Below are 23,724 nucleotides of genomic sequence, written 5' to 3' on the forward strand. Positions count from 1 at the left end.
CTGTAGCACCACATTTCGAAAGCTTCTATTCTCTTCTTGTCCAAACTAGTTATCGTCCATGTTTCACTTCCATACATGGCTACACTCCATACAAATACTTTGAGAAACGACTTCCTGACACTTAAATCTATACTCTATGTTAACAAATTTCTCTTCTTCAGAAACGCTTTCCTTGCCATAGCCAATCTACATTTTATATCCCCTCTACTTCGACCATCATCAGTTATTTTGCTCCCCAGATAGCAAAAGTCCTTTACTACTTTAAGTGACTCATTTCCTAATCTAATTCCCTCAGCATCACCCGACTTAATTTGACAACATTCTATTATCCTCGTTTTGCTTTTGTTGATTTTCATCTTATATCCTTCTTTTAAGACACTGTCCATTCCGTTCAACTGCTCTTCCAAGTCCTTTGCTGTCTCTGACAGATTACAATGTCATCGGCGAACCTTAAAGTTTTTATTTCTTCTCCATGGATTTTAATACCTACTCCGAATTTTTCTTTTGTTTCCTTTACTGCTTGCTCAGTATACAGATTGGATAACACCAGGGAGAGGCTACAACCCTCTCTCACTCTCTTCCCAACCACTGCTTCCTTTTCACATCCCTCGACTCTTATAACTGCCATCTGGTTTCTGTACAAATTGTAAATAGCCTTTTGCTCCCTGTATTTTACCCCTGCCACCTTCAGAATTTGAAAGAGAATATTCCAGTCAACATTGTCAAAAGCTTTCTCTAAGTCTATAAATGCTAGAAACGTAGGTTTGCCTTTTCTTAATCTTTCTTCTAAGATAAGTCGTAGGGTCAGTATTGCCTCACGTGTTCCAACATTTCTATGGAATCCGAACTGATATTTCCCGAGATTGGCTTCTACCAGTTTTTGCATTTTTTTTCCATTTTGAAACTAACTACTAACAAAATTGTAGTACTGTTACCAATAATATAAATCGCTTCAAATTCAGGTTCACTGGAATCATAGACTGCAGTGATGTATCATAGGCTAGAAAGTGTTCTGGGTTTGCGATGTTGGTGAGGGAGGGCAAGCTTGTGAATCCCCACAACTCATGTTCGTCACGTCAGTGCACTGCTGCTGCCAGTTGAATCCAGTGTTCACAGATAGAGATAGGTTTTCCAGGTTTCCCTAGGCATTAAATATATCGCCATTTTTAAGACTGGTGGGTATTTTAATTCAAACACTGGACTTATAATTAATTTCAATTATGAGACACTTGAATTTTGGAGGCAATTTTTCAAAGAAATAAGTGTTTCTTATAGTCCAGAAAATCGATATTAAGTGAAATTCTCTCTTGCAGTTGAACTGTATGGGTAAAAAAAAAAAAAAGTGTTGATACTGATATCACTTATAGATAACAGTAATACAATGAGCATAGTTCCTATTTCACCAGTTTTTTGTATAAGTCTTCCATTGTTTTTAAAGTGTGTATTTCTCACATACCTGTATAATTATGTTGTATTTACTTAACATTTTGTGGTGTTCAGTTTGTGTTAATGGTGCCTTCTTTTATCGTAACAGACAAATGGTTCATTGGACAATCCAGTTCCTGGAACAGTGATGGACAACACTATCACTCGACGTGACTGGTCTGACTTCTTCCTAGTTTCTCAAAATGTGAGACAGGTGAGATAACACTTAAACTGTTGGAGTCCAGCTAATTAAATGGTTGAGACAGAGTCAACATACAGATACACTAAACAAGGGGTTCAGTTCAGCATATTTTAGTTTAGTTCAGCATATTTTACTCTTACAACAAGTTTTCTTTATTTTAGAATTACTTCAATCGTTGGAACTATTTAAATTTTTCATAATTCATCTACCCATGAGTTTAGTAGAAACAAATACTAAGAAACTGTGTAAAGTAAAGAACTGTATGGTTTGAAGAGACCTAAGTAGAGCCTCACAGTGTTCTTACGCTTTAAAGTTTTTACCTTCCTGCATACCTTTCTGTTCATTCAATGAATGGTGTTACAGTCCACATCTGACATTACTTTGGGATTGTAATTATTTTCATTAGTAACTGAGTGTGTTTGTGATTTACTTCTTGAACCATAACAATAATTTTAGAAATAGTCCATTGATTTTACAATTTTCTTTCTGTTACTAGTTAGTGTGCTGTCTGTGATCTTGACTGATGGAATGTGGCAGTTGCACAACGAAAGTTTTATTTTACGTATACTTGCTGCTTTTAGTTTTTTCTTCTATCAGATTTTTGTTGTGTCTTCTCCACATCTTCTCAGAGACTTTTTAAATAGTTTTGGTAGTTCAGCACATTTTGTAAAACTACTCTTAATGTTTAAGCGTTATGTGTATCCAGGACTCAACACTGAAGTGGAAAGTAGGGGGAAACCAGTAAATAAAGTGTGTCTGTAATACTTAAGCTGGACTTACTAATTTGTGATTAATTAAATCAGCTGGTGCTGCTCCTTATTTCCTTACGAAAGACTGTACTAATAGCTCTGCAAATTAACTGTTCAATATATAAAACCTTAGCCTGCTGCATATAAGACTAATGGTTATGAATGTGCTGGGCTTTATCATTCAAAGTTTGGTGCAGGATTAAAGTAAATACCTGTAATACCACCCATTTTGCACACTGTTGACAAGTCTTGCAACTTTCCTCTACATTCCCCAGTTGCTCCTCATTGTTTGGGGGAGGAGAGAGAAGGAGTAATTTACAAAGAAAACATTAAATTATTCCATTTTTTCTAATAATTTTATATTTGTTAGTGATCAGAACTATTTATTTCTTAGCACTGTACTTATTTTAAATTTTCAGTTGTTCTGTGCTGTTATTTACAATTATTAACAATTGTTAACAGGGAACAGTTTCACCAACACATTACGTTGTCATCTATGACACAAGCAGCATGCAGGCTGACCACGTCCAGCGTATGACCTACAAGATGTGCCACCTATATTATAACTGGCCTGGCACTGTACGAGTACCAGCCCCTTGTCAAGTATGGTTAATTGTAATTTCCATAATTTTATTTCTTCTTAGTGGGCATCACTATGAAGGTGACCTTTTCACCACTTAGTGTGTAATATTACTTAGTGGTTACGTGATGTGACCTTTGTAGTTGGTATCACTAGCTAAACAACATTGCATACTTGTCCTTGGGTGCTTGCCTGTCATTTTTCATTCGCTATATGTAAAAACATATTAACCTGACTATCATTCACCCCTCTTACACACACACACACACACACACACACACACACACACACACACACACACACACACACACACACACGTACGCGCGCCACAAGAGCTCGTGACTTACTGTCAGAACTGTGGCACGGCCTTTGAGTCGTGAGAAGCAATGACGAATGCCATACATTCAGTGGAATGAGTTTGTTTCAATGCACCCACCACTGACCGACTTTTGAAGAGGGATATTGTAAATAGACCTTTGAAGAAGTCAATGCAAACCTTAAACTAACAACCAGAACATGCAAACATGTTAATTAGTTGTCTGCTGAAAATTTAATTCAATGATAAATTGAAATCTGATTGGTAGTTTACAATAACAGAATTGAGCATACCCATTTACAGCTCCTCATCATATTCTTATTAAACTAGTACAAAAGCAAATCTCTGAAGTACAGAAACAGTTGCGTACATGTACAGTTAAATATTAGAACGAAAAGATTGCATTAACATCATTGGTTTGTGGAATCTCCATTTCCATAGCAGTCCATCTCCATCATTTCAGCACAAGAGTCTCTTGAGTCTTACAGGTCAGGCACTTGATGGCTATCCCATATTCACACTTAACAAGCACCTTTAAGTACTTGGCTTCCATCTGTCATCGTTCCACTCATGAATTCACATGCAGCAGAAAATTAAGTGCCACCAGGCATTAGAGATTGAACCTCACTCAGGTTCCCCTAGCACAAACTGCACCTTGCAGTCTTTCCCTCATCAAAAATTCACTTATCAAGTACATAAAATGTGGTAGTATTTTCACAAATTCAGTTCTCTCAAATGCAAAGCAACATAAATCACTGTAAAACCTTTTTTCCATCCCGAGCTTAGTAATGATTCTCACAATTGGCTCAAAATAAATGTTGTTATTATTATTATTATTATTATTATTATTATTATATCTAAAAACAAAGGTGATGTGACTTAACAAACGAAAGCGCTGGCAGGTTGATAGACACACAAACATACACACCAAATTCAAGCTTTCGCAACCAACGGTTACTTCATCAGGAAAGAGGGAAGGAGAGGGAAAGATGAAAGAATGTGGGTTTTAAGGGAGAGGGTAAGGAGTCATTGCAATCCCGGGAGCGGAAAGACTTACCTTAGGGGGGAAATGGGACAGGTATACACTCGCGCGCACACACACACACACACACACACACACACACACACATATCCATCCGCACATACACAGACACAAGCAGACATTTGTAAAGGCAAAGAGTTTGGGCAGAGATGTCAGTTGAGGCGGGAGTACAGAGGCAAAGATGTTGTTGAATGTCAGGTGAGGTATGAGCGGCGGCAACTTGAAATTAGCGGAGGTTGAGGCCTGGCGGGTAATGAGAAGGGCAAGTTCCCATCTCCGGAGTTCTGACAGGTTGGTGTTAGTGGGAAGTATCCAGATAACCCAGACGGTGTAACACTGTGCCAAGATGTGCTGGCCGTGCACCAAGGCATGTTTAGCCACAGGGTGATCCTCATTACCAACAAACGCTGTCTGCCTGTGTCCATTCATGCGAATGGACAGTTTGTTGCTGGTCATTCCCACATAGAAACCTTCACAATGTAGGCAGGTCAGTTGGTAAGTCACGTGGGTGCTTTCACACGTGGCTCTGCCTTTGATCGTGTACACCTTCCAGGTTACAGGACTGGAGTAGGTGGTGGTGAGAGGGTGCATGGGACAGGTTTTACACCGGGGACGATTACAAGGGTAGGAGCCAGAGGGCAGGGAAGGTGGTTTGGGGATTTCATAGTGATGAACTAAGAGGTTACGAAGGTTAGGTGGATGGCGGAAAGACACTCTTGGTGGAGTGGGGACGATTTCATGAAGGATTGATCTCATTTCAGGGCAGGATTTGAGGAAGTTGTATCCCTACTGGAGAGCCACATTCAGAGTCTGATCCAGTCCCGGAAAGTATCCTGTCACAAGTGGGGCGCTTTTGGGATTCTTCTGTGGGAGGTTCTGGGTTTGAGGGGATGAGGAAGTGGCTCTGGTAATTTGCTTCTGTACCAGGTCGGGAGGGTAGTTGCAGGTTGCAAAAGCTGTTTTCAGGCTGTTGGTGTAATGGTTCAGGGACTCCGGACTGGAGCAGATGCATTTGCCATGAAGACCTAGACTGTAGGGAAGGGACCGTTTGATGTGGAATGGGTGGCAGCTGTCATAATGGAGGTACTGTTGCTTGTTGGTGGGTTTAATGTGGACGGATGTGTGAAGCTGGCCATTGGACAGATGGAGGTCAACGTCAAGGAAAGTGGCATGAGATTTGGAGTAGGACCAGGTGAATCTGATGGAACCAAAGGAGTTGAGGTTGGAGAGGAAATTCTGGAGTTCTTCTTCACTGTGAGTCCAGATCATGAAGATGTCATCAATAAATCTGTGGCATCGATGGTTACCAGGATGGTTTTCAGGGGTAACAAATTGGGTAAGGATTCCAGGCATTCAAGAAAGTGGTTGGTGTCTTTGATGAAGGATGGGAGACTGCATGTAATGGGTCGAAGGTGTTGATCTACGTAGGCAGAGATAAGTTCTGTGGGGGCTTGGTAAGCAGCTACAATGGGGCAGCTGGGATGATTGGGTTTGTGAATTTTAGGAAGAAGGTAGATGGCAGGGGTGCGGGGTGTCGCTGGGGTCAGGAGGTTGATGGAGTCAGGTGAAAGGTTTTGTAGGGGGCCTAAGGTTCTGAGGATTCCTTGAAGCTCCGCCTGAACATCAGGAATTGGATTACCTTGGCAAACTTTGTATGTAGTGTTGTCTGAAAGCTGACGCAGTACCTCAGCCACATACTCCCGATGATCAAGTTCCACGGTCGTGGAACCCTTGTCTGCCAGAAGAATGACGATGGATCGGTCAGCCTTCAGATCACGGATAGCCTGGACTTCAGCAGTGGTGATGTTGGGAGTAGGATTAAGGTTTTTCCAGGAGGATTGAGAGGCAAGGCTGGAAGTGAGAAATTCCTGGAAGGTTTGGAGAGGGTGATTTTGAGGAAGAGGAGGTGGGTGGGTCCCGCTGTGACGGAGGACGGAACTGTTGTTATTATTGTTATTATTATAGATATTGCATTATCCACTTCGTATGAACTGCTCTCTTAAGTACAAAGTCATGGCAAATAAAATATATGAGTACAGAGTAATCCACATATTTGTATATATTCTATACACTGTGTTCCATTTCTGTTAGGCCTGCTTGTGAGAAATTCCAAACTGCAATGCTTTCTTGTGGTAAGTTGTCTAGCATTGCTGCAACAGGCATTCTGGCCGCAACTGTAGCAGTAGCTGCCAGACACTCATTGGGAAAAGCTGGTAGAGCAGTGAACACACACAGTTTTTTGAATCCTCCTCCATTTGTGGTCAAGAATTCATCACATTCCACCTGAATACCGAGAAGTAGGGTCCTTGTTGCTCCTCCACACCACCACCCCAGCCCCCAAAGTGAAGATCATGCACAAGTGTTTGGCCAGCAGATGGATCACAGTCCTGGATCATGTTATATTCATTGGATTTGCTCCCGGCTGATTTCTGATACTTCCTCAAAATGAAGTTGGCAATGAGACAAAATCGTTATAACACATTTAAGGATATCCAAGAAAATTGTACTGTAGTACTAAATGCAGTTCCAAAAAAGAATACAGTGACTGTTTCAAAACACTTCCAAATCAGTTTCATTTGTTTATTGATTCAGGCTAAGATTGTTTTGAATAAGTACAGTGATTCTGTGGATATCATCCATGACTTGGTTGCCTTAGCCACAATCCTAACAGAACTGGGACACACAGTGAAAGCAAAACTTAAATAAGAGCCATTATTGTATAATTCTGAACTACAGGTATGCACTTTATGTGTTGCTGTCTTTGTTTACCGATCACTTTCAAGTTACTTCCATCAGTGGGTATGCAATCCTGTTAATAAAGTACTAGCTACAACCATCAGTTTTGTTACTAAGCTGCTCCACACTTACCATTAGGCAGTATTTTCACAAAAGCACGTCTTATCTTTCCCCCATCAAAGGAAACTTTACACATACCTATAGACTCATATCCCGCCTATTAATATTCAGTTAATGGCAATTTTCCCTTAATAGCTTACTCCTAAACAGCAATTACATTTGTTTGTTCATAAAAAAAAGAAAATTTATCTAGACTATGACTCTCAATAGAAACTTCTGTACATTCCACAAACTTCTCCTCCTCCAGTACAAGTTCAGCCTTCAATAACATCTTCATACTTGCTCGTATTGAATGTAGTATGCCATAATTCCAAATACTTTTGCATCACCTACTTCCAATCCAACTTACTTACCACATTTCCTTTCTCTTTGACTTTAGGAAACAATTCTTATTCTCAGCACTGTCTTGTTTTGATAAGTATTATTGTTTTTTGCTAGCTCTCTCAATTTCAACAGATAATTTTCCGTCATTACCATTGCAGTAAAGCCTCTAATTCTCTCTTTCTGTTATTATACATATAGCAAAATCCATTATTTTTTCCTTAAATAGGCATTCTTCCTTAAATGGGGGTTTTGCCTAGGTATGTGGAAGGAATGACTCGAAATCATAATTCAAGCATGTTTAGGTGGTGTAAGAGCTACTTAATCACAAACTTACCAATAATCTGCTACAAATTTAAATACAGCATGCACATATACACACTCTTTGCAAAACATGTTCTTTAGTTAAAAAAAAAAAAAAAAACAGCAAGAATTACTTATTTCCTCTTTCCAGTGTACTGTAATGACAGAATTTGTTGCTCTGGTTGATTGATGTTTGTTATTATTTACTCCTCTACATTAAACGATGAAAAGTAGTTCCTGACATATCCAGCCCTTGTACAGCAGCTGTGAAACTTGGTGCAGCAGCCTCTGCCTTTTCCTTTTCTTCTTCCTCTTCCTCTGCTTCTTCATGATCTTTGCCATCACCATATCATACCTCACAGTGTTTCTTCTCTAAAATTTCACACATCTCATTCACATTCATCTCGGATGTCGTAGTTAAAACTTCGTCATCACAAGAAATAGTCCTGAAATGTCACATTTTCAGGAACATATGTGATTCTACTTCATTCTTCATGGGGAACCATGTCGTATTTATCAGCATCTGATGTACCACAGCCACCAGCCTTTGCAAAACAATTTAACACAAGTCTGTTATGTTACACAATCCCATGCAGCAACAAACATATGCATGGCCTGTGAAATGTTAAGCCTCATCACTTTCTTCCTCTCAAGGTATATAATTGATTTATGGATGACTGCCATCCTGTATTTTGCTGTAATAGAGTGTATCATATCCAGGTTCATAGGCTGCAGATGACTTTTGCAGTTCGGCATTTAACAATACTTCCTTGTTTTTCAGAATGCCATACAATGAAGATGGCGCGAAATCGTACTTTTTTGCCATGTCGGTCTTCAACGTCGTGGATGATTGTCAGCTTTTTCTCAATCGTGGAATTCCTACTTGTGCATGCCAAAGCTCCACAAAAGTATAAAACTAATAAAGTCGACAGCAAAAAAGACAACACTTCACTGCTTCCATTTTATTTGACTGTGACACCTGATCACATTAACAGAATCACATGGTGGCATGACAAAATTTGCTTTCCTATTTGTTAACCTCTGTTGCTGGTTATGGCTACAATGGAATCTGATCTAGATACGTGTTGACTGAAAGACTCAGTTACCTTATACTGCCATCACATGACACATAGTTTGACCAGTGTAAAACTGAAATAATTCAGAAACTCACTCGGTCATGTCAGGAATTGTGTAAAAGCTGGATTTTAATGTTATGAATATTTCATGTCTATTCCTTAAAAATGGACTTTTTCTTAAAGCATAATTTGTTAAAAGCGGGTAAGAACAACATTGTTTTTATGGGAGTTTCACCAGGACCAGTGGAAACGTTTGTTAAAAGCAGACTTTCCTTAAAAGCGGGTTTGTTAATTTGAGGTTTTACTGTAAATGTCAAAATACAGTACTCTTCTCCTCATCCTAACAACCTATAGAAAAGTAGTTAACAATAGGCCCAGAGGAATAAAGCCATGCCCAAGTTGAGGTTCAGTGTATGCTACACGCTGCCATGCCCAGCTTGAGGTTCAGTGTATGCTACACGCTTTCTCACCAAGAATATGAGTGCTCTGAAGGATGAATGTCTTCAGCCCCCTTACTACCATTTATAACTAATATCAAAACAAAAATAGCTCTCTGTTAATCTTCATAACCGTTACCCAAAAACAAAGCTTCCTTAACTAATGAAACCAATACCATTTTACTTTATAATCTCACCAAGTGAATGCATACTAACAATCCGTAACTGTTCGTAATTAAATTTACACCTACATTCATCCAGTTAGTACTATCTTTAAATGCATTCAGCAAAGATTGTAGTAAGATGTCTGCACAAGTAAAAAAAGAAAGAATTACCTCAATCAGACCCTTATTTTTCTCTGTAAGCCAACAATACTCTTTATTCACAACTGTTTCCTCTATCTTGAATACCTCAACCAATAAGTACTATCATGTTGCACAATGCCAATTTCAAATGCTCAGTGATACACATGCCACAATTTCTTCATTTCAAAGTCAGTTTACTTGAACCTATTCTTTTATCTTTACAAGTACCAAGCCTCCAGTTATGAATATATTTGATTCTGCACTGGTGCCAATTAAAGCTTTTATTTAACTGTCAATCTTCCTACAACACGTAGATGACAGCACTGCATGCACAAATTTTTCTTCCATTACTCTCTCCTCCTCACAGGTATGTATGGAGTGTAGCCATGTATGGAAGTGAAACATGGATGATAAATAGTTTGGACAAGAAGAGAATAGAAGCTTTCGAAATGTGGTGCTACAGAAGAATGTTGAAGTTTTGATGGGTAGATCACATAACTAATGAGGAAGTATTGAATAGGATTGGGGAGAAGAGAAGTTTGTGGCACAACTTGACTAGAAGAAGGGATCAGTTGGTAGGACATGTTCTGAGGCATCAAGGGATCACCAATTTAGTATTGGAGGGCAGTGTGGAAGGTAAAAATCGTAGAGGGAGACCAAGAGATGAATACACTAAGCAGATTCAGAAGGATGTAGGTTGCAGTAGGTACTGGGAGGTGAAGAAGCTTGCACAGGATAGAGTAGCATGGAGAGCTGCATCAAACCAGTCTCAGGACTGAAGACCACAACAACAACCACCTCACAGGTTTTTGCTCTGGCAACTATCCCTTATCTTATCATCATGAAATATAAATGCTTCTATTTTGTTTCTTGAATCCACCTCATCAACAGTTTTCACTGTGTCATTTTCGTCAACAGATTCCGCCTCAGTACTTCAATAAAATATCCCTTAACATCTCCTCCACATCACCCTTACTAGACCATAAGTCAATAAGTTCAATGCCAGTACTTGATTTAGTTGCAACTGCCTCCCTAGTCTTCACATTGTGCTCAAATCTCCTTTCATATTTTATCTGCATGCTCTCTTCTGCAAGTTTGTATATGTTGTCTATCTCTTTAATCTGTGAAGGAGTACCATCTGTTTCTATAATCGGCTGCTCACCACTCTGCTGAACCACTACTTCTTGCTCCATTACCCAAACACTCATGGGTTTCTTTTATTTTCCTCTTTGTCTCCACTCACATTGAGCATTCCGAAGATTCCTGATAAAACAGACCGAAAACTATAATTTTGTTCATGATATGCATATGGTCCACATTGTACTATAACTTCTGACACAAAGCCAGCCCCCCCCTCCTCTCTCTCTCTCTCTCTCTCTCTCTCTCTCTCTCTATTGATGTAAAAAAGGACAGGTGTACAGGTGTACACTCGCACACACATCCATCCGCACATACACAGACACAAGCAGACATTTGTAAAGGCAAAGAGTTCAGGCAGAGATGTCAGTTGAGGCGGAAGTACAGAGGCAAAGAAGTTGTTGAAAGACAGGTGAGGTATGAGCGGCGGCAACTTGAAATTACTGAAGGGCATGTTACATCATCATTAATTTGAACCCAACAATTACGTTTGTTATTGTCTCTGTTGCATTTCGAAATCTTCTCTATTATCTTACTTTCTCTTTTTGTTTGTACAAGTAGTTTCACTTTGTATTCATCTTCCCTCATCTACCATACATTTTATATATATATATAAGATGGGAACTTGCCCTTCAGTAATTTCAAGTTGCCGCCGCTCATACCTCGCTTGTCTTTCAACAACTTGTTTGCCACTGTACTTCCGCCTCGACTGACATCTCTGCCCGAACTCTTTGCCTTTACAAATGTCTGCTTGTGTCTGTGTATGTGCGGATGGATATGTGTGTGTGCAAGTGTACACCTGTCCTTTTTTACCCCTAAGGTAAGTCTTTCTGCTCCCGGGATTGGAATGACTCCTTACCCTCTCCCTTAAAACCCACATCCTTTCGTCTTTCCCTCTCCTTCCCTCTTTTCTGAAGAAGCAACCATTGGTTGCGAAAGCTAGAAATTCTGTGTGTGTGTGTTTTATTTATTGTGCCTGTCTACCGGCACTTTCCCGACACACACAGAATTACTAGCTTTCGCAACCGATGGTTGCTTCTTCAGGAAGGAGAGGGAAAGACGAAAGGATGTGGGTTTTAAGGGAGAGGGTAAGGAGTCATTCCAATCCCGGGAGCGGAAAGACTTACCTTAGGGGGAAAAAAGGATAGGTATATACTCGCGCGCGCACACATAACACACACACACACACACACACACACACACACACACACACACACAAGCAGACATATTTAAAGGCAAAGAATTTGGGCAGAGATGTCAGTCGAGGTGAAAGTGTGGAGGCAAAGATGATGTTGAATGACAGGTGAGGTATGAGTGGCGGCAACTTGAAATTAGCGGAGATTGAGGCCTGGTGGATAACGAGAAGAGAGGATATATTGAAGGGCAAGTTCCCATCTCCGGAGTTTGGATAGGTTGGTGTTGGTGGGAAATATCCAGATAACCCGGACGGTGTAACACTGTGCCAAGATGTGCTGGCCGTGCACCAAGGCATGTTTAGCCACAGGGTGATCCTCATTACCAACAAACGCTGTCTGCCTGTGTCCATTCATGCGAATGGACAGTTTGTTGCTGGTCATTCCCACATAGAAACCTTCACGGTGTAGGCAGGTCAGTTGGTAAGTCACGTGGGTGCTTTCACACGTGGCTCTGCCTTTGATCGTGTACACCTTCCAGGTTACAGGACTGGAGTAGGTGGTGGTGAGAGGGTGCATGGGACAGGTTTTACACCGGGGGCGATTACAAGGGTAGGAGCCAGAGGGCAGGGAAGGTAAGGATTCCAGGCATTCGAGAAAGTGGTTGGTGTCTTTGATGAAGGATGGGAGACTGCATGTAATGGGTTGAAGGTGTTGATCTACGTAGGCAGAGATATGATCTGCGGGGGCTTGGTAACCAGCTACAATGGGGCTGCCAGGATGTTTGGGTTTGTGAATTTTAGCAAGTAGGTAGAAGGTAGGAGTGCAAGGTGTCGGCGGGTTCAGGAGTTTGATGGAGTCAGGTGAAAGGTTTTGTAGGGGGCCTAAGGTTCTGAGGATTCCTTGAAGCTCCGCCTGGACATCAGGAATGGGATTACCTTGGCAAACTTTGTATGTAGAGTTGTCTGAAAGCTGACGCAGTCCCTCAGCCACACACTCCCGATGATCAAGTACCACGGTCGTGGAACCCTAGTCAACCGGAATAATGATGATGGATCGGTCAGCTTTCAGATCACGGATAGCCTGGGCTTCGGCTGTGGTGATGTTTGAAGTAGGATTAAGGTTTTTCAAGAAAGATTGAGAGGCAAGGCTGGAAGTGAGAAATTCCTGGAAGGTTTGGAGAGGGTGATTTTGAGGAAGACGAGATGGGTCCCGCTGTGATGGAGGACGGAACTGTTCCAGGCAGGGTTCAATTTGGATAGTGTCTTGGGGAGTTGGATCATTAGGAGTGGGATCAGGATTATTTTTCTTCGTGGCAAAGTGATATTTCCAGCAGAGACTACGAGTGTAGGACAGTAAATCTTTGACAAGGGCAGTTTGGTTGAATCTGGGAGCGGGGCTGAAGGTGAGGCCTTTGGATAGGACAGAGGTTTCGGATTGGGAGAGAGGTTCGGATGAAAGGTTAACTACTGAATTGGGGTGTTGTGGTTCCAGATTGTGTTGACTAGAATTTTGAAGTGTTGGGGGGAGTGGAGCTGGAAGTGGGAGATTGAGTAGATGGGAGAGACTGGGTCTGTGTGCAATGATAGGAGGTTGAGGTTTGTTGGAAAGGTTGTGGAGGGTGAGTGAGTTGCCTTTCCGGAGGTGGGAAACCAGGAGATTGGATAGTTTTTTGAGGTGGAGGGTGGCATGTTGTTCTAATTTGCGGTTGGCCTGTAGGAGGATGCTATGTACAGCCGGTGTGGATGTGGGAGAGGAAAGATTGAGGACTTTGATTTGGGATAGGAGTTGACGGGTGTGTTCATTGGCCGAGTCGATGTATAGGTGAAGGATTAGGCGGGTGAGGGCTATGGATTGTGCTGTTTGGAACTGGTATAAGGACTGATGGAAAGGAGGATTGCAGCCAGAGATGGGAACTTTAAGTGTGAGGCCTTTGGGAGTAATGCCAAATGTCAGACAAGCCTGAGTAAATAAAATATGGGAGCGTAATCTGGCTAGGGTGAAGGCATGTTTGCGGAGGGAATGTAAATAAAATTTAATGGGGTCGTTGTTGGGATGTTGTGAGGTTGAATGGTATTAGAAGGTGGAAAGGTTAACATGAGGTTAAAGTGAAAATAAATAGAAATATATATACTGACCGGTTTGATGGTTTGAGACAGCCACCACGAATTCCTTTACTCTTCACCTCAGAGTAGCATGTGCACCATACGTCCTCAATTAATTGTTGGATCTATTCCAAACTCTTATCTTCCCCTACAGAACTTTTTTACTCTCAATAGCTTGTACCTTGGAATTGTTTCCCTGATGTCGTCACATGTCCTATCATCCTGTCCCTTCTTCTTGTCAATATTTTCCATATGTTCCTTTATCTGCCAATTCTGTGGTGAACCTCCTCATTTCTTATCTTACCAGTTCACATAATGTTCAACAATCTTCTGTAACATCACATCTCAAATGCTTTGATTCTCTTTTGTTCCTGTTTCCCCATTGTACATGTTTCATACTATGCTGTGCTCCAAGTCTACTCTCTCAGAAGTTTTGTTCTCAAGTTAAGGTCTATGTTTGATACCAGTAGATCTCCCTTAGCTAGGAATGCCGCCTTTGCCTGTACTAGTCTGCTTTTTATGGTGCCCTTGCTTCATCCTTCATGGATTATTTTATTTCCAAGGTGGTAGAATTCCCCAGATTTGTTTACTTTTTCACTATTCTCATGTCTGCTATTTCCTATTACTTACTATTACTTTTTTCTTTCTTCACTTTACTCTAAGACCATATTCCATACTCGGTAGACTGTTCATTCCATTCAGCAGATCCTGTTTAATTGTTCTTCACTTTCATTGAAGATAGCTATCTCATCAACAAATCTCATCATTGGTATCCTTTCACCCTGGATTTCAATCCCACTTTTGAACCATTCCTTTATTGCCGTTGTAGGGGTGAAAACTGCATCCCTGACTTGTCTGTTGTTCCCTTTTGATTGTTGTGCATATTATAAATTACCTGTCTTTATACCTTAACCTTATTTTTCTCAAAATTTTGAACACTGTCCATCATTTTACATTGTTGAATGCTTTTTCGAAGTAGAAAAATTCAATGTGTCTTGATTTTTCTTCAGTGTTGCTTCCATTATCAAGTGTATGTCAGAACTGCCTATCTGGTGCCCTTAACTTTCCTAAAGCCACACTGATTGTTACGTAACAGATCCTTAGTTCTCTATTTCATTCACATGTTTATTATTCTTGTCAGCAGCTTCGATCCATGATCTGTTAAACTGATCATCTGATAGTTGTCACACCTCTCTACCCTTGCTGTCATTGGAGTTGTAAGGATGACATTTTTCCGAAAGTCTGATGGTATGTTGCCAGTGTCATACATTATACAAACCAATGTGAATAGTAGTTTCGTTGCCACTTCACCCAGTGTTTCAGAAATTACAGTTGGATGTTATCTATCGCTTGTGCCTTATTTTAACTCTTTCAAATTCTGATTCTAATACGGGATCCCATCCGTTTTACATACTGACTCTTAATTTCTCCTTCTATCATGTCATCAGACAATTCCGCCCCCTGATAGAGGCTTTCAGTGTACTCATTCCACTTATCTGCTCTCTCATCTGCATTTAATAGTGGAATTCCCATTACACTCTCTGTATGCTGAGCCAGTCCTTCCTAAGATCATATATATAATTTTTTGCCCTGCAGCCATTTCACCTTACTTTCCTGCACTTTTGATTTATTTGATTCCTGATACATTTGTGAAGGTGTTTTTCCCTTTGACCAGTTGAAGCAATTCTTCCACTACTCAATGTTTCTTCACATTTACTTTCCTTGTATCTGTGCTTCTGTGCAATCTCTTTGTAGAGATGTCCACTCCTCTTCAACTGAAATGCCTTCTCTGTGCCCCAAATCACAGTATCCATATTCTTAGTGCACTTCAAAAGCATCTTGTCTTCCTTAGTACTTTAGACATCCCACTTCCTTCCACATCGATTACACTGGACAGTTCTCTAAAACTCCTGTCTACTTTTCATCATTATTGATTTTTGATCTTAATATATGTCTGTACCTGGATATGCTTTACAGTCCAATATCTGATATCAAAATTTGTGTCTCACTATGATGTAATCCAGCTGGAATCTTCCTGTATCTCCAGGTTTTTTCCAAGTGTGATTTTCATCTCCCTTTACATACCGAATTACTATATATGAGATTGTTGTTGGCGTTGGTTTGCTCTTGGTTGTGTTGAGAACAACCCTATTATTGAACTGTTCACAGAAACTCATTCACTGCCGTACATTCCTATTCATCCTTTTTCTGTTATATGATTTTCTACTGCTGTTGATGTTACCCTATGTTCTTCTGACCAGAAATCTTTACCTTCTTTAAATTTCACTTCATTGACCCCCCCCCCCCCCCCTAATATTGAGACTGAGGCTTTGCATTTCCCTTTTCAGATTTCCTATCCTCCCTTCACTTTCAGACTTCCAATATTCTTCTCTTCTACTGGTAGGTTGTTATCCATAGGTTGTTTCATTTATTTTTTATTTTTTTTTTATTTTTTTTTTCCCCCATGGTTCTCCTCCTTGGCAGTATGGTAGGTTGTTATCCATAGGTTGTTTCATGTTTTTTTCATGGTTCTCCTCCTTGGCAGTCTCCTCCCAGAGATCTAGATGGGGGACTAATCAAGAGCCTTTTGCCATCATGACACCTATCAATTGCAGGCCTACGGATACACATTGTGTGTTTTAAATGCAGTAATTGCCATTGTTCTGCATCCTCATGCTGTCAGTCATTGCTAATTTTTTTTTGCCTTTTAGAAGCAATTACACATTCCAAAGGCAAAGGAGTGCCCTGAACCTGCGTCCACTCTCCACCTTTTGTATACCTGTTTTTAAAACTGTCTTGTTTCCTCTATCATAATTTGCCACAGTCCAAACTGGTACTGAAGCTTCATTCAGTTTCCCTATTCTTGTTTGTGGTAGTGATTGTCTCCTATCAGGTGGTACTACCTCCTCTTCAACCCCCTTCACTACAAACCAAGCCACTGTCAGCACATTCATTTACATTATTGGTTGTCAGTGCCTCTTGCCAATTTACTGCTACTTTCGACATGTGATCCTCACTTTAAACCCTCTTTGCTTCCATAGTGACATTAGAAACAAACACTGGCAAATCACTACAACCCCCTGAACCATAGGCAGCTCATTTCCTGTTTTGCTCATTTTCATAGCCTTTACCATCGTCCATGCCAGCTGCTGTAAATAGCTGTCTGGCCCAGGTGACTATGTCAAGATGGCAGCTGCCCCTCTGCACACGTTCTGACAGCTTTTCCTTGATGTGTTTCTTTATCCGACAAACCTGTGTGACATGCTTCTGGTCAGGTGACAGAATGTCAGGCATGCGTCTTGTACTATTTCAGGTGCCATCAGCTACATTCAGACTGAAGTTGTCCATTTTTTGAGTCATGTAATCACACTTGCAAAATTTCATTGCGGCTGTTCTTTCTGCAATTAGCCAATATACTGTATTTCACTAGCATCTTTTAGTTGTTTCTTAGTGCTCATTGTCCTCTACCAAAAGGTTAAGAAATGCTGACATAGTAGAAGAAGTAAATAATTAAATTTTTTGCGCTTCCTGAGCTCTTTATATGACTCTCCTTACTCGATATGCTCTGTGCATTGCTACAGTTGGGAATCTCTCAGGATTTACTGTTGGGACAAAATACGCATTTCAACAACCAGGATGGATTTCTTTCCTACAAATGAATATCTTGAGTTGTGGCTTAATACGAACTGCTAGTGATTAGATAACTATAATGCTAGAAGTCGATATCTTGACATGTCATGTTAGATATTTCTGTAGCCTGTAAGTTAATAATATTGTCTACATTGTAAACAATGTTTGGTGAGTATAGTTTCCCCCATTATTTATGCATTTGTCCAGTTAATGTTGTAAAGCATGAACATCTTTCATAATTGCCAAATATACTGAGCTGGATTTTATTTCACTATGACCAAAAACCATGAATTTCAAATCAATCATTTTTACATTAGGTAGTTCCGAACAATGGTCAAGCACATTGCAACAACAAATTTGTTTGATTCTGTCATCCACAGTGATTGCTAAGGTGTACCATTGTAGGGAGAGGTCTGAAATATTCATACAAATGGCTTGCGATCTTACAGCATTCTCGTTTCCCCCTCAATTTCTGCCACATCAAACAATGTGGTTGTTTTGGTTTTAGGTCATACAGTATGAAACGATGATTTGAATAGTTACTTATAAAACAAGTTATTGTTGGTGGGATCATTTGGTGCCAACAAAACATGCTGGAGATTAAATTTGCAACTTACAGAAGTCCCATCTGAGTTTGGTTTTCGCTCCATGTCTTGGTTCTTTCCCTTTCCAACCCTGTCTTTTACTGATGAGCATTATAATTAAGTGCAAGTTCATCTGTATTGTCCCAGAGGTGTTGTAGGACATGCATAGAAGACACTGGTCTTTTTCAGGAAGATGAAAACATAACTTCCTGTATGTAAGTATCATATTTAGCTGCTTCAAGATTTTCTTGTGGCCAAAAATAGAGGAAAAACAAGGAAACTGTAAGATAGCAAACCATTCATATGAATATTTCAAATCTGTTCTTGCAACAGTAAATCACATTTCCTAATTTAGCGAACACTCTGGAGGACAGAAATTAAACAAATTTATTGTTGCTATGTGCTTCATCATTGTCTTGGAAATATCTAACATTAGTTTAAAATTCATAGTTGTTGGTATAGTGAAGTTGAATGTGATTCATTGCATTTGGCAATCGCTACAGAAGAAAAAAATAATCCGAAAAGTGAACTGTCCTGCTGACTAGAAGACTTGTCAGCAGTGGAAGAAGAAAGGGTGACAAACCGTATGTTGTTCACGAAATAACCCATGAGAAGGTTAGCAGCTGGAAGGATCATCTGAATCACCGCATGACAATTGGGAATGATGATGTGAATGGGAAGCCAGTCAGATGGCAGAGGATTTGCTGGGTAAACTTACAAAACACCATCCATTTGTTACACAATTTAAAGAATACTTGGACGAGAAGCTTAGAGGTCTGAACCATAACAAGAAAAATCAATAAAATCTCATTGTCTGACATCATATATTTATATGTGTCCGTCATGTCTATAATAAATGAAAAGGACAACCATTTGATGTCCCTGTCCTTGTCAGTGTTTCCTGCACTAGAATTGGAATATTGGCTATTTTACAAAAACCTGCCTTGTCAAAGATATCCAGAAGCATCACCTGAAGATGCAGTGAACGACTTCTGACAATAATTGCTTTTGAAATTTTGTGGTATTTGTGGAGATGAGAAAGTGAATGACCAATAGTGTTTTTCAAGAGATTTGACATTGTTGTGTATGGTTAAAACAACTCTTGCATATCTCAACATTAATATGTATTTCTTTGTAAGTAAATATTTTTATCATCATTAGCAGTTAGTTTATTTTGGAAATCATAAGTGGGTAACGTACCATCTGGACCAGTGCAACAAGTAGATATCTCATTTTTTAATTAATCAAACAACAGAAAATCCAGGATGGAATGTAACAATACCAGAGAAGGAAAGTTGCTACTCACCATATAGTGGAGATGCTGAGTCGCGATAGGCACAACAAAAACATTCACACAATTATAGCTTTCGGCCATTAAGGCCTTTGTCAGCAGCACACACACACACACACACACACACACACACACACACACACACACACACACACACACACACTCATGCAAATGCAACTTGTGGCGTCTGCAGTATCAGAGAACTGAAACCATTTAAAAATAAATCAATAACTAAATATATTTTGAAAGGAGGATGAGAAAAAAACTGAAATCACTGACCTTTCTGAGCTAAATAAGCACTTAATATTGAAATTTTTTCAAACACTTTGTGAAGAGTGAAGCTTTAAAATCCTGAGAGATTTTCAAGTGTGTTTCTTTTAGTGACGGCTATTGAACTTAGCCAATCAGGCTGTTGCTCTTGCAAATTCAAGTGGCCTACCATATAAAATAGTGTAAGTTGTTCTCCTAGCATAGGTAGAAGTGTATGAGACTACTCCGCCTTCAGCTCAGATTCGGTTCGCACTATTGTCCCATGTTGAACTTTGTATTGTTCTCTCTTTAGATTTTAGGAAACCAAATGAAAAACGTGTTTGGTGACACCATCTCTGGTCGACCTTTTGAATTTGCGTGCACAATGGCCTGATTAGCTAACTTGTATGCTAATTGACATGCAACATAAAGAATTCCTCTCCCTCTCCCCCTCCCTCCCTCCCTCCCTCCAAACTGAGCCAGACCTCAGACCTTACCACAACACACATCTGTGTGGCTAAAGAGCTAATGACACACTGCCAGAGCAGTATTGCTACCTCAAAGTGAGATGCAGTGCCATGTATGAAATGTGCTTCCAATATGTTTCAACCTCTTTAGTTGCATAATCAAAAAGTGGGAAGTCCATGTTGGAATATCAACAATTTTTTGAAAAGTATTGGTTGCTACTCACTGTAAAGATGATACATGTAGTGGCAGACAGGCACAACGAAAAAAACTGTCACATATGAGCTTTTGACCAAAGCCTTCTTCAGAAAACAAAACACCACACATTCATGCAAGCAAGCTCACCTCATGTGCACACAAGACTGCTATCTCTAGCCCTGCCAGAGACGTGTGGGGGGGGGGGGGGGGGGTGGTTGGGGGGGGGGGGGGGTGCTTGCTTGTGTGAATGTGTGTGTTTCCTTTGCTCAAGAATGGTTTCGCCAAAAGTTCAAGGGGTAACAGTCTTCGTTGTGTCTGTGTGCAACTCAGCATGTCATTTTTATGGTGAGTAGCATAATATTCTTTCGTAACATAAATGGTTTCAGTTTAAAAAGTCATTGTGGTGAAATAGAGGTGAACTGAAGACATCAACAAATTCATGCTGTACTACTGTATGTGATGGTTTAATTGCTTAAAATAGAAATGCTTCTGTTTGTGATGGTTTGATAGGTAGGTCAGTCGTATTCCACCTTTTTTTCTCCCTAGATCGTAGAGGCAGTTTTCCATTCCAGCCAGTACCACAAGATCCCGGGCTTTGCCCTAGAGTAATCTTTAATTAAAGTTATACATAACTACATACAAAATAAATTGTAAAATTTATAACTTACAAATACAAAAAGGAGGATTATCATATAAATGTATGGAACAAGTACTGGAACTGTATTACAGTTTCTCCTTCCCTCTCTCACACACAGTTCATGGCTGAATATTTGTTAACGCAAGTATCAATGGTGATTCTGGATTCAACCAATTTTTTGTTTTGGTTTTATTGTTGTCAGTGCAGAGGAACACCACCCATAAAAATGAGTAGAGAGCAATGGAAGAAGGTGTGTAATGACATTGTGTGCTTAACACCAGAAATGACAAATTGATATGATTCTGATTTTTATTTTCAGTGAACTGGCAACTGGCATTTCCAAAAGACTTTATTCTAATTTTATGGGAAGATCAGAGCAATTGATGGCTTTCATGCAAAATGGATTTGTAATTGGTTCTTGTGTGTTATGGTCTTTATACCCCCCCCCCCCCATGAACCATGGACCTTGTTGTTGGTGGGGAGGCTCTCGCGCCTCAGCGATGCAGGTAGCCGTACCATAGGTGCGACCACAACGAAGGGATATCTTTTGAGAGGCCAGACAAACGAGGGGCAGCAGCCTTTTCAGTAGTTGCAGGGGCAACAGTCTGGATGATTGACTGATCTGGCCTTGTAACAATAACCAAAACGGGCTTGCTGTGCTGGTACTGGGAATGGCTGAAAGCAGGGGGAAACTACAGCCGTAATTTTTCCCGAGGGCATGCAGCTTTACCGTATGGTTAAATGATGATGGAGTCCTCTTGGGTAAAATATTCCGGTGGTAAAATAGTCCCCCATTCAGATCTCCATGTGGGGACTATTCAAGAGGATGTTGTTGTCAGGAGAAAGAAAACTGACACTCTACGGATCGGAGCATGGAATGTCAGATCCCTTAATCGGGCAGGTAGGCTAGAAATTTTGAAAAGGGAAATGGATAGGTTAAAGTTAGATATAGTGGGAATTGGTGAAGTTCGGTGGCAGGAGGAACAAGAATTATGGTCAGGTGAATACAGGGTTATAAATACAAAATCAAATAGGGGTAATGCAGGAGTAGGTTTAATAATGAATAAAAAAATAGGAGTGCGGGTAAGCTACTACAAACAGCATAGTGAACACATTATTGTGGCCAAGATAGACACGAAGTCCATGCCTACTACAGTAGTACAAGTTTATATGCCAACTAGCTCTGCAGATGATGATGAAATTGATGAAATGTATGATGAGATAAAAGAAATTATTTACTAAAGGGAGATGACAATTTGATAGTCATGGGTGACTGGAATTCGGCAGTAGGAAAAGGGAGAGAAGGAAACATAGTGGGTGAATGTGGCTAAGAAATGAAAGAGGAAGCCGCGTGGTAGAATTTTGCACAGAGCATAACTTAATCATAGCTAACACTTGGTTCAAGAATCATAAAAGGAGGTTGTATACATGGAAGAAGCCCGGAAATACTGACAGGTTTCAAATAAATTATATAATGATAAGACAGAGATTTAGGAACCAATTTTAAATTGTAAGACATTTCCAGGGGTATATGTGGACTCTGACCACAATCTATTGGTTATGACCTGTGGATTAAAACTGAAGAAACTGCAGAAAGGTGGGAATTTAAGAAGATGGGACCTGGATAAACTGAAAGAACCAGAGGTTGTATGGAGTTTCAGGGAGACCATAAGAAAATAATTGACAGGAATGGGGGAAAGAAATACAGTAGAAGAAGAATGGGTAGCTTTGAGGGATGAAGTAGTGAAGGCAGCAGAGGATCAAGTAGGTAAGACGACGAGGGCTAGTAGAAATCCTTGGGTAACAGAAGAAATATTGAATTTAATTGATGAAAGGAGAAAATATAAAATTGCAGAAAAATAAGGCGGGCAAAAAGGAATACAGGCGTCTCAAAAATGAGATCGACAGGAAGTGCAAACTGGCTAAGCAGGGATGGCTAGAGGACAAATGTAAGGCTGTAGAGGCTTATCTCACAAGAGGTAAGATAGGTACTGCCTACAGGAAAATTAAAGAGACCTTTGGAGAAAAGAGAACCGCTTGTATGAATATGAATGTACTTGAGGAAAATATTATCGGAATGGAAGAGGATGTAGATGAAGATGAAGTAGGAGATATGATACTGCGTGAAGAGTCTGACAGAGCACTGAAAGACCAGAGTCGAAACAAGGCCCAGGGAGCAGACAACATTCCATCAGAAATACTGACGGCCTTGGGAGAGCCATCCCTGACAAACCTTTACGATCTGGTGAGCAAGATGTATGAGACAGGCGAAATACCCTCAGGCTTGAATTCCAATCCCAAAGAAAGCAAGTGTTCACAAATGTGAAAATTACTGAACTATCAGCTTAATAAGTCACAGCTGCAAAATACTAAGGTGAATTCTTTACAGACGAATGGAAAAACATGGTAGAAGCCGACCTCGGGGAAGAATTGGAACACGTGAGGCAATACTGACCTTACGACTTATCGTAGAAGAAAGATTAAGGAAAGGAAAACCTACGTTTCTAGCATTTGTAGACTTGGAGAAAGCTTTTGACAATGTTGACTGGAATTCTCTCTTTCAAATTCTGAAGGTGGCAGGGGTAAAATACAGGGAGCAAAATGCTATTTACAATTTTTACAGAAAGCAGATGGCAGTTATTAGAGTCGAGGGGCATGAAAGGGAAGCAGTGGTTGGGAAAGG

The 23,724-nt window shown here is 40.2% G+C and overlaps 1 protein-coding gene across 2 annotated transcripts in view; it reads left to right on the top strand.

Annotated features, from left to right (window-relative positions):
- The window catches only part of LOC126336956 (piwi-like protein Ago3), a 221,814-nt gene that overhangs the window by 192,141 nt on the left and 5,949 nt on the right, over nt 1–23,724 (top strand). For both annotated transcript variants that reach the window (XM_050001156.1, XM_050001157.1), the window contains 2 exons: nt 1,535–1,639; nt 2,839–2,979. In XM_050001156.1, the coding sequence (XP_049857113.1) occupies nt 1,535–1,639; nt 2,839–2,979 (246 nt within the window). The remainder of the gene's footprint in view (nt 1–1,534; nt 1,640–2,838; nt 2,980–23,724) is intronic.

This window comes from Schistocerca gregaria, chromosome 2 (genome assembly GCF_023897955.1).
Source record: "Schistocerca gregaria isolate iqSchGreg1 chromosome 2, iqSchGreg1.2, whole genome shotgun sequence".
In the NCBI taxonomy this organism is placed as follows: domain Eukaryota; kingdom Metazoa; phylum Arthropoda; class Insecta; order Orthoptera; family Acrididae; genus Schistocerca; species Schistocerca gregaria.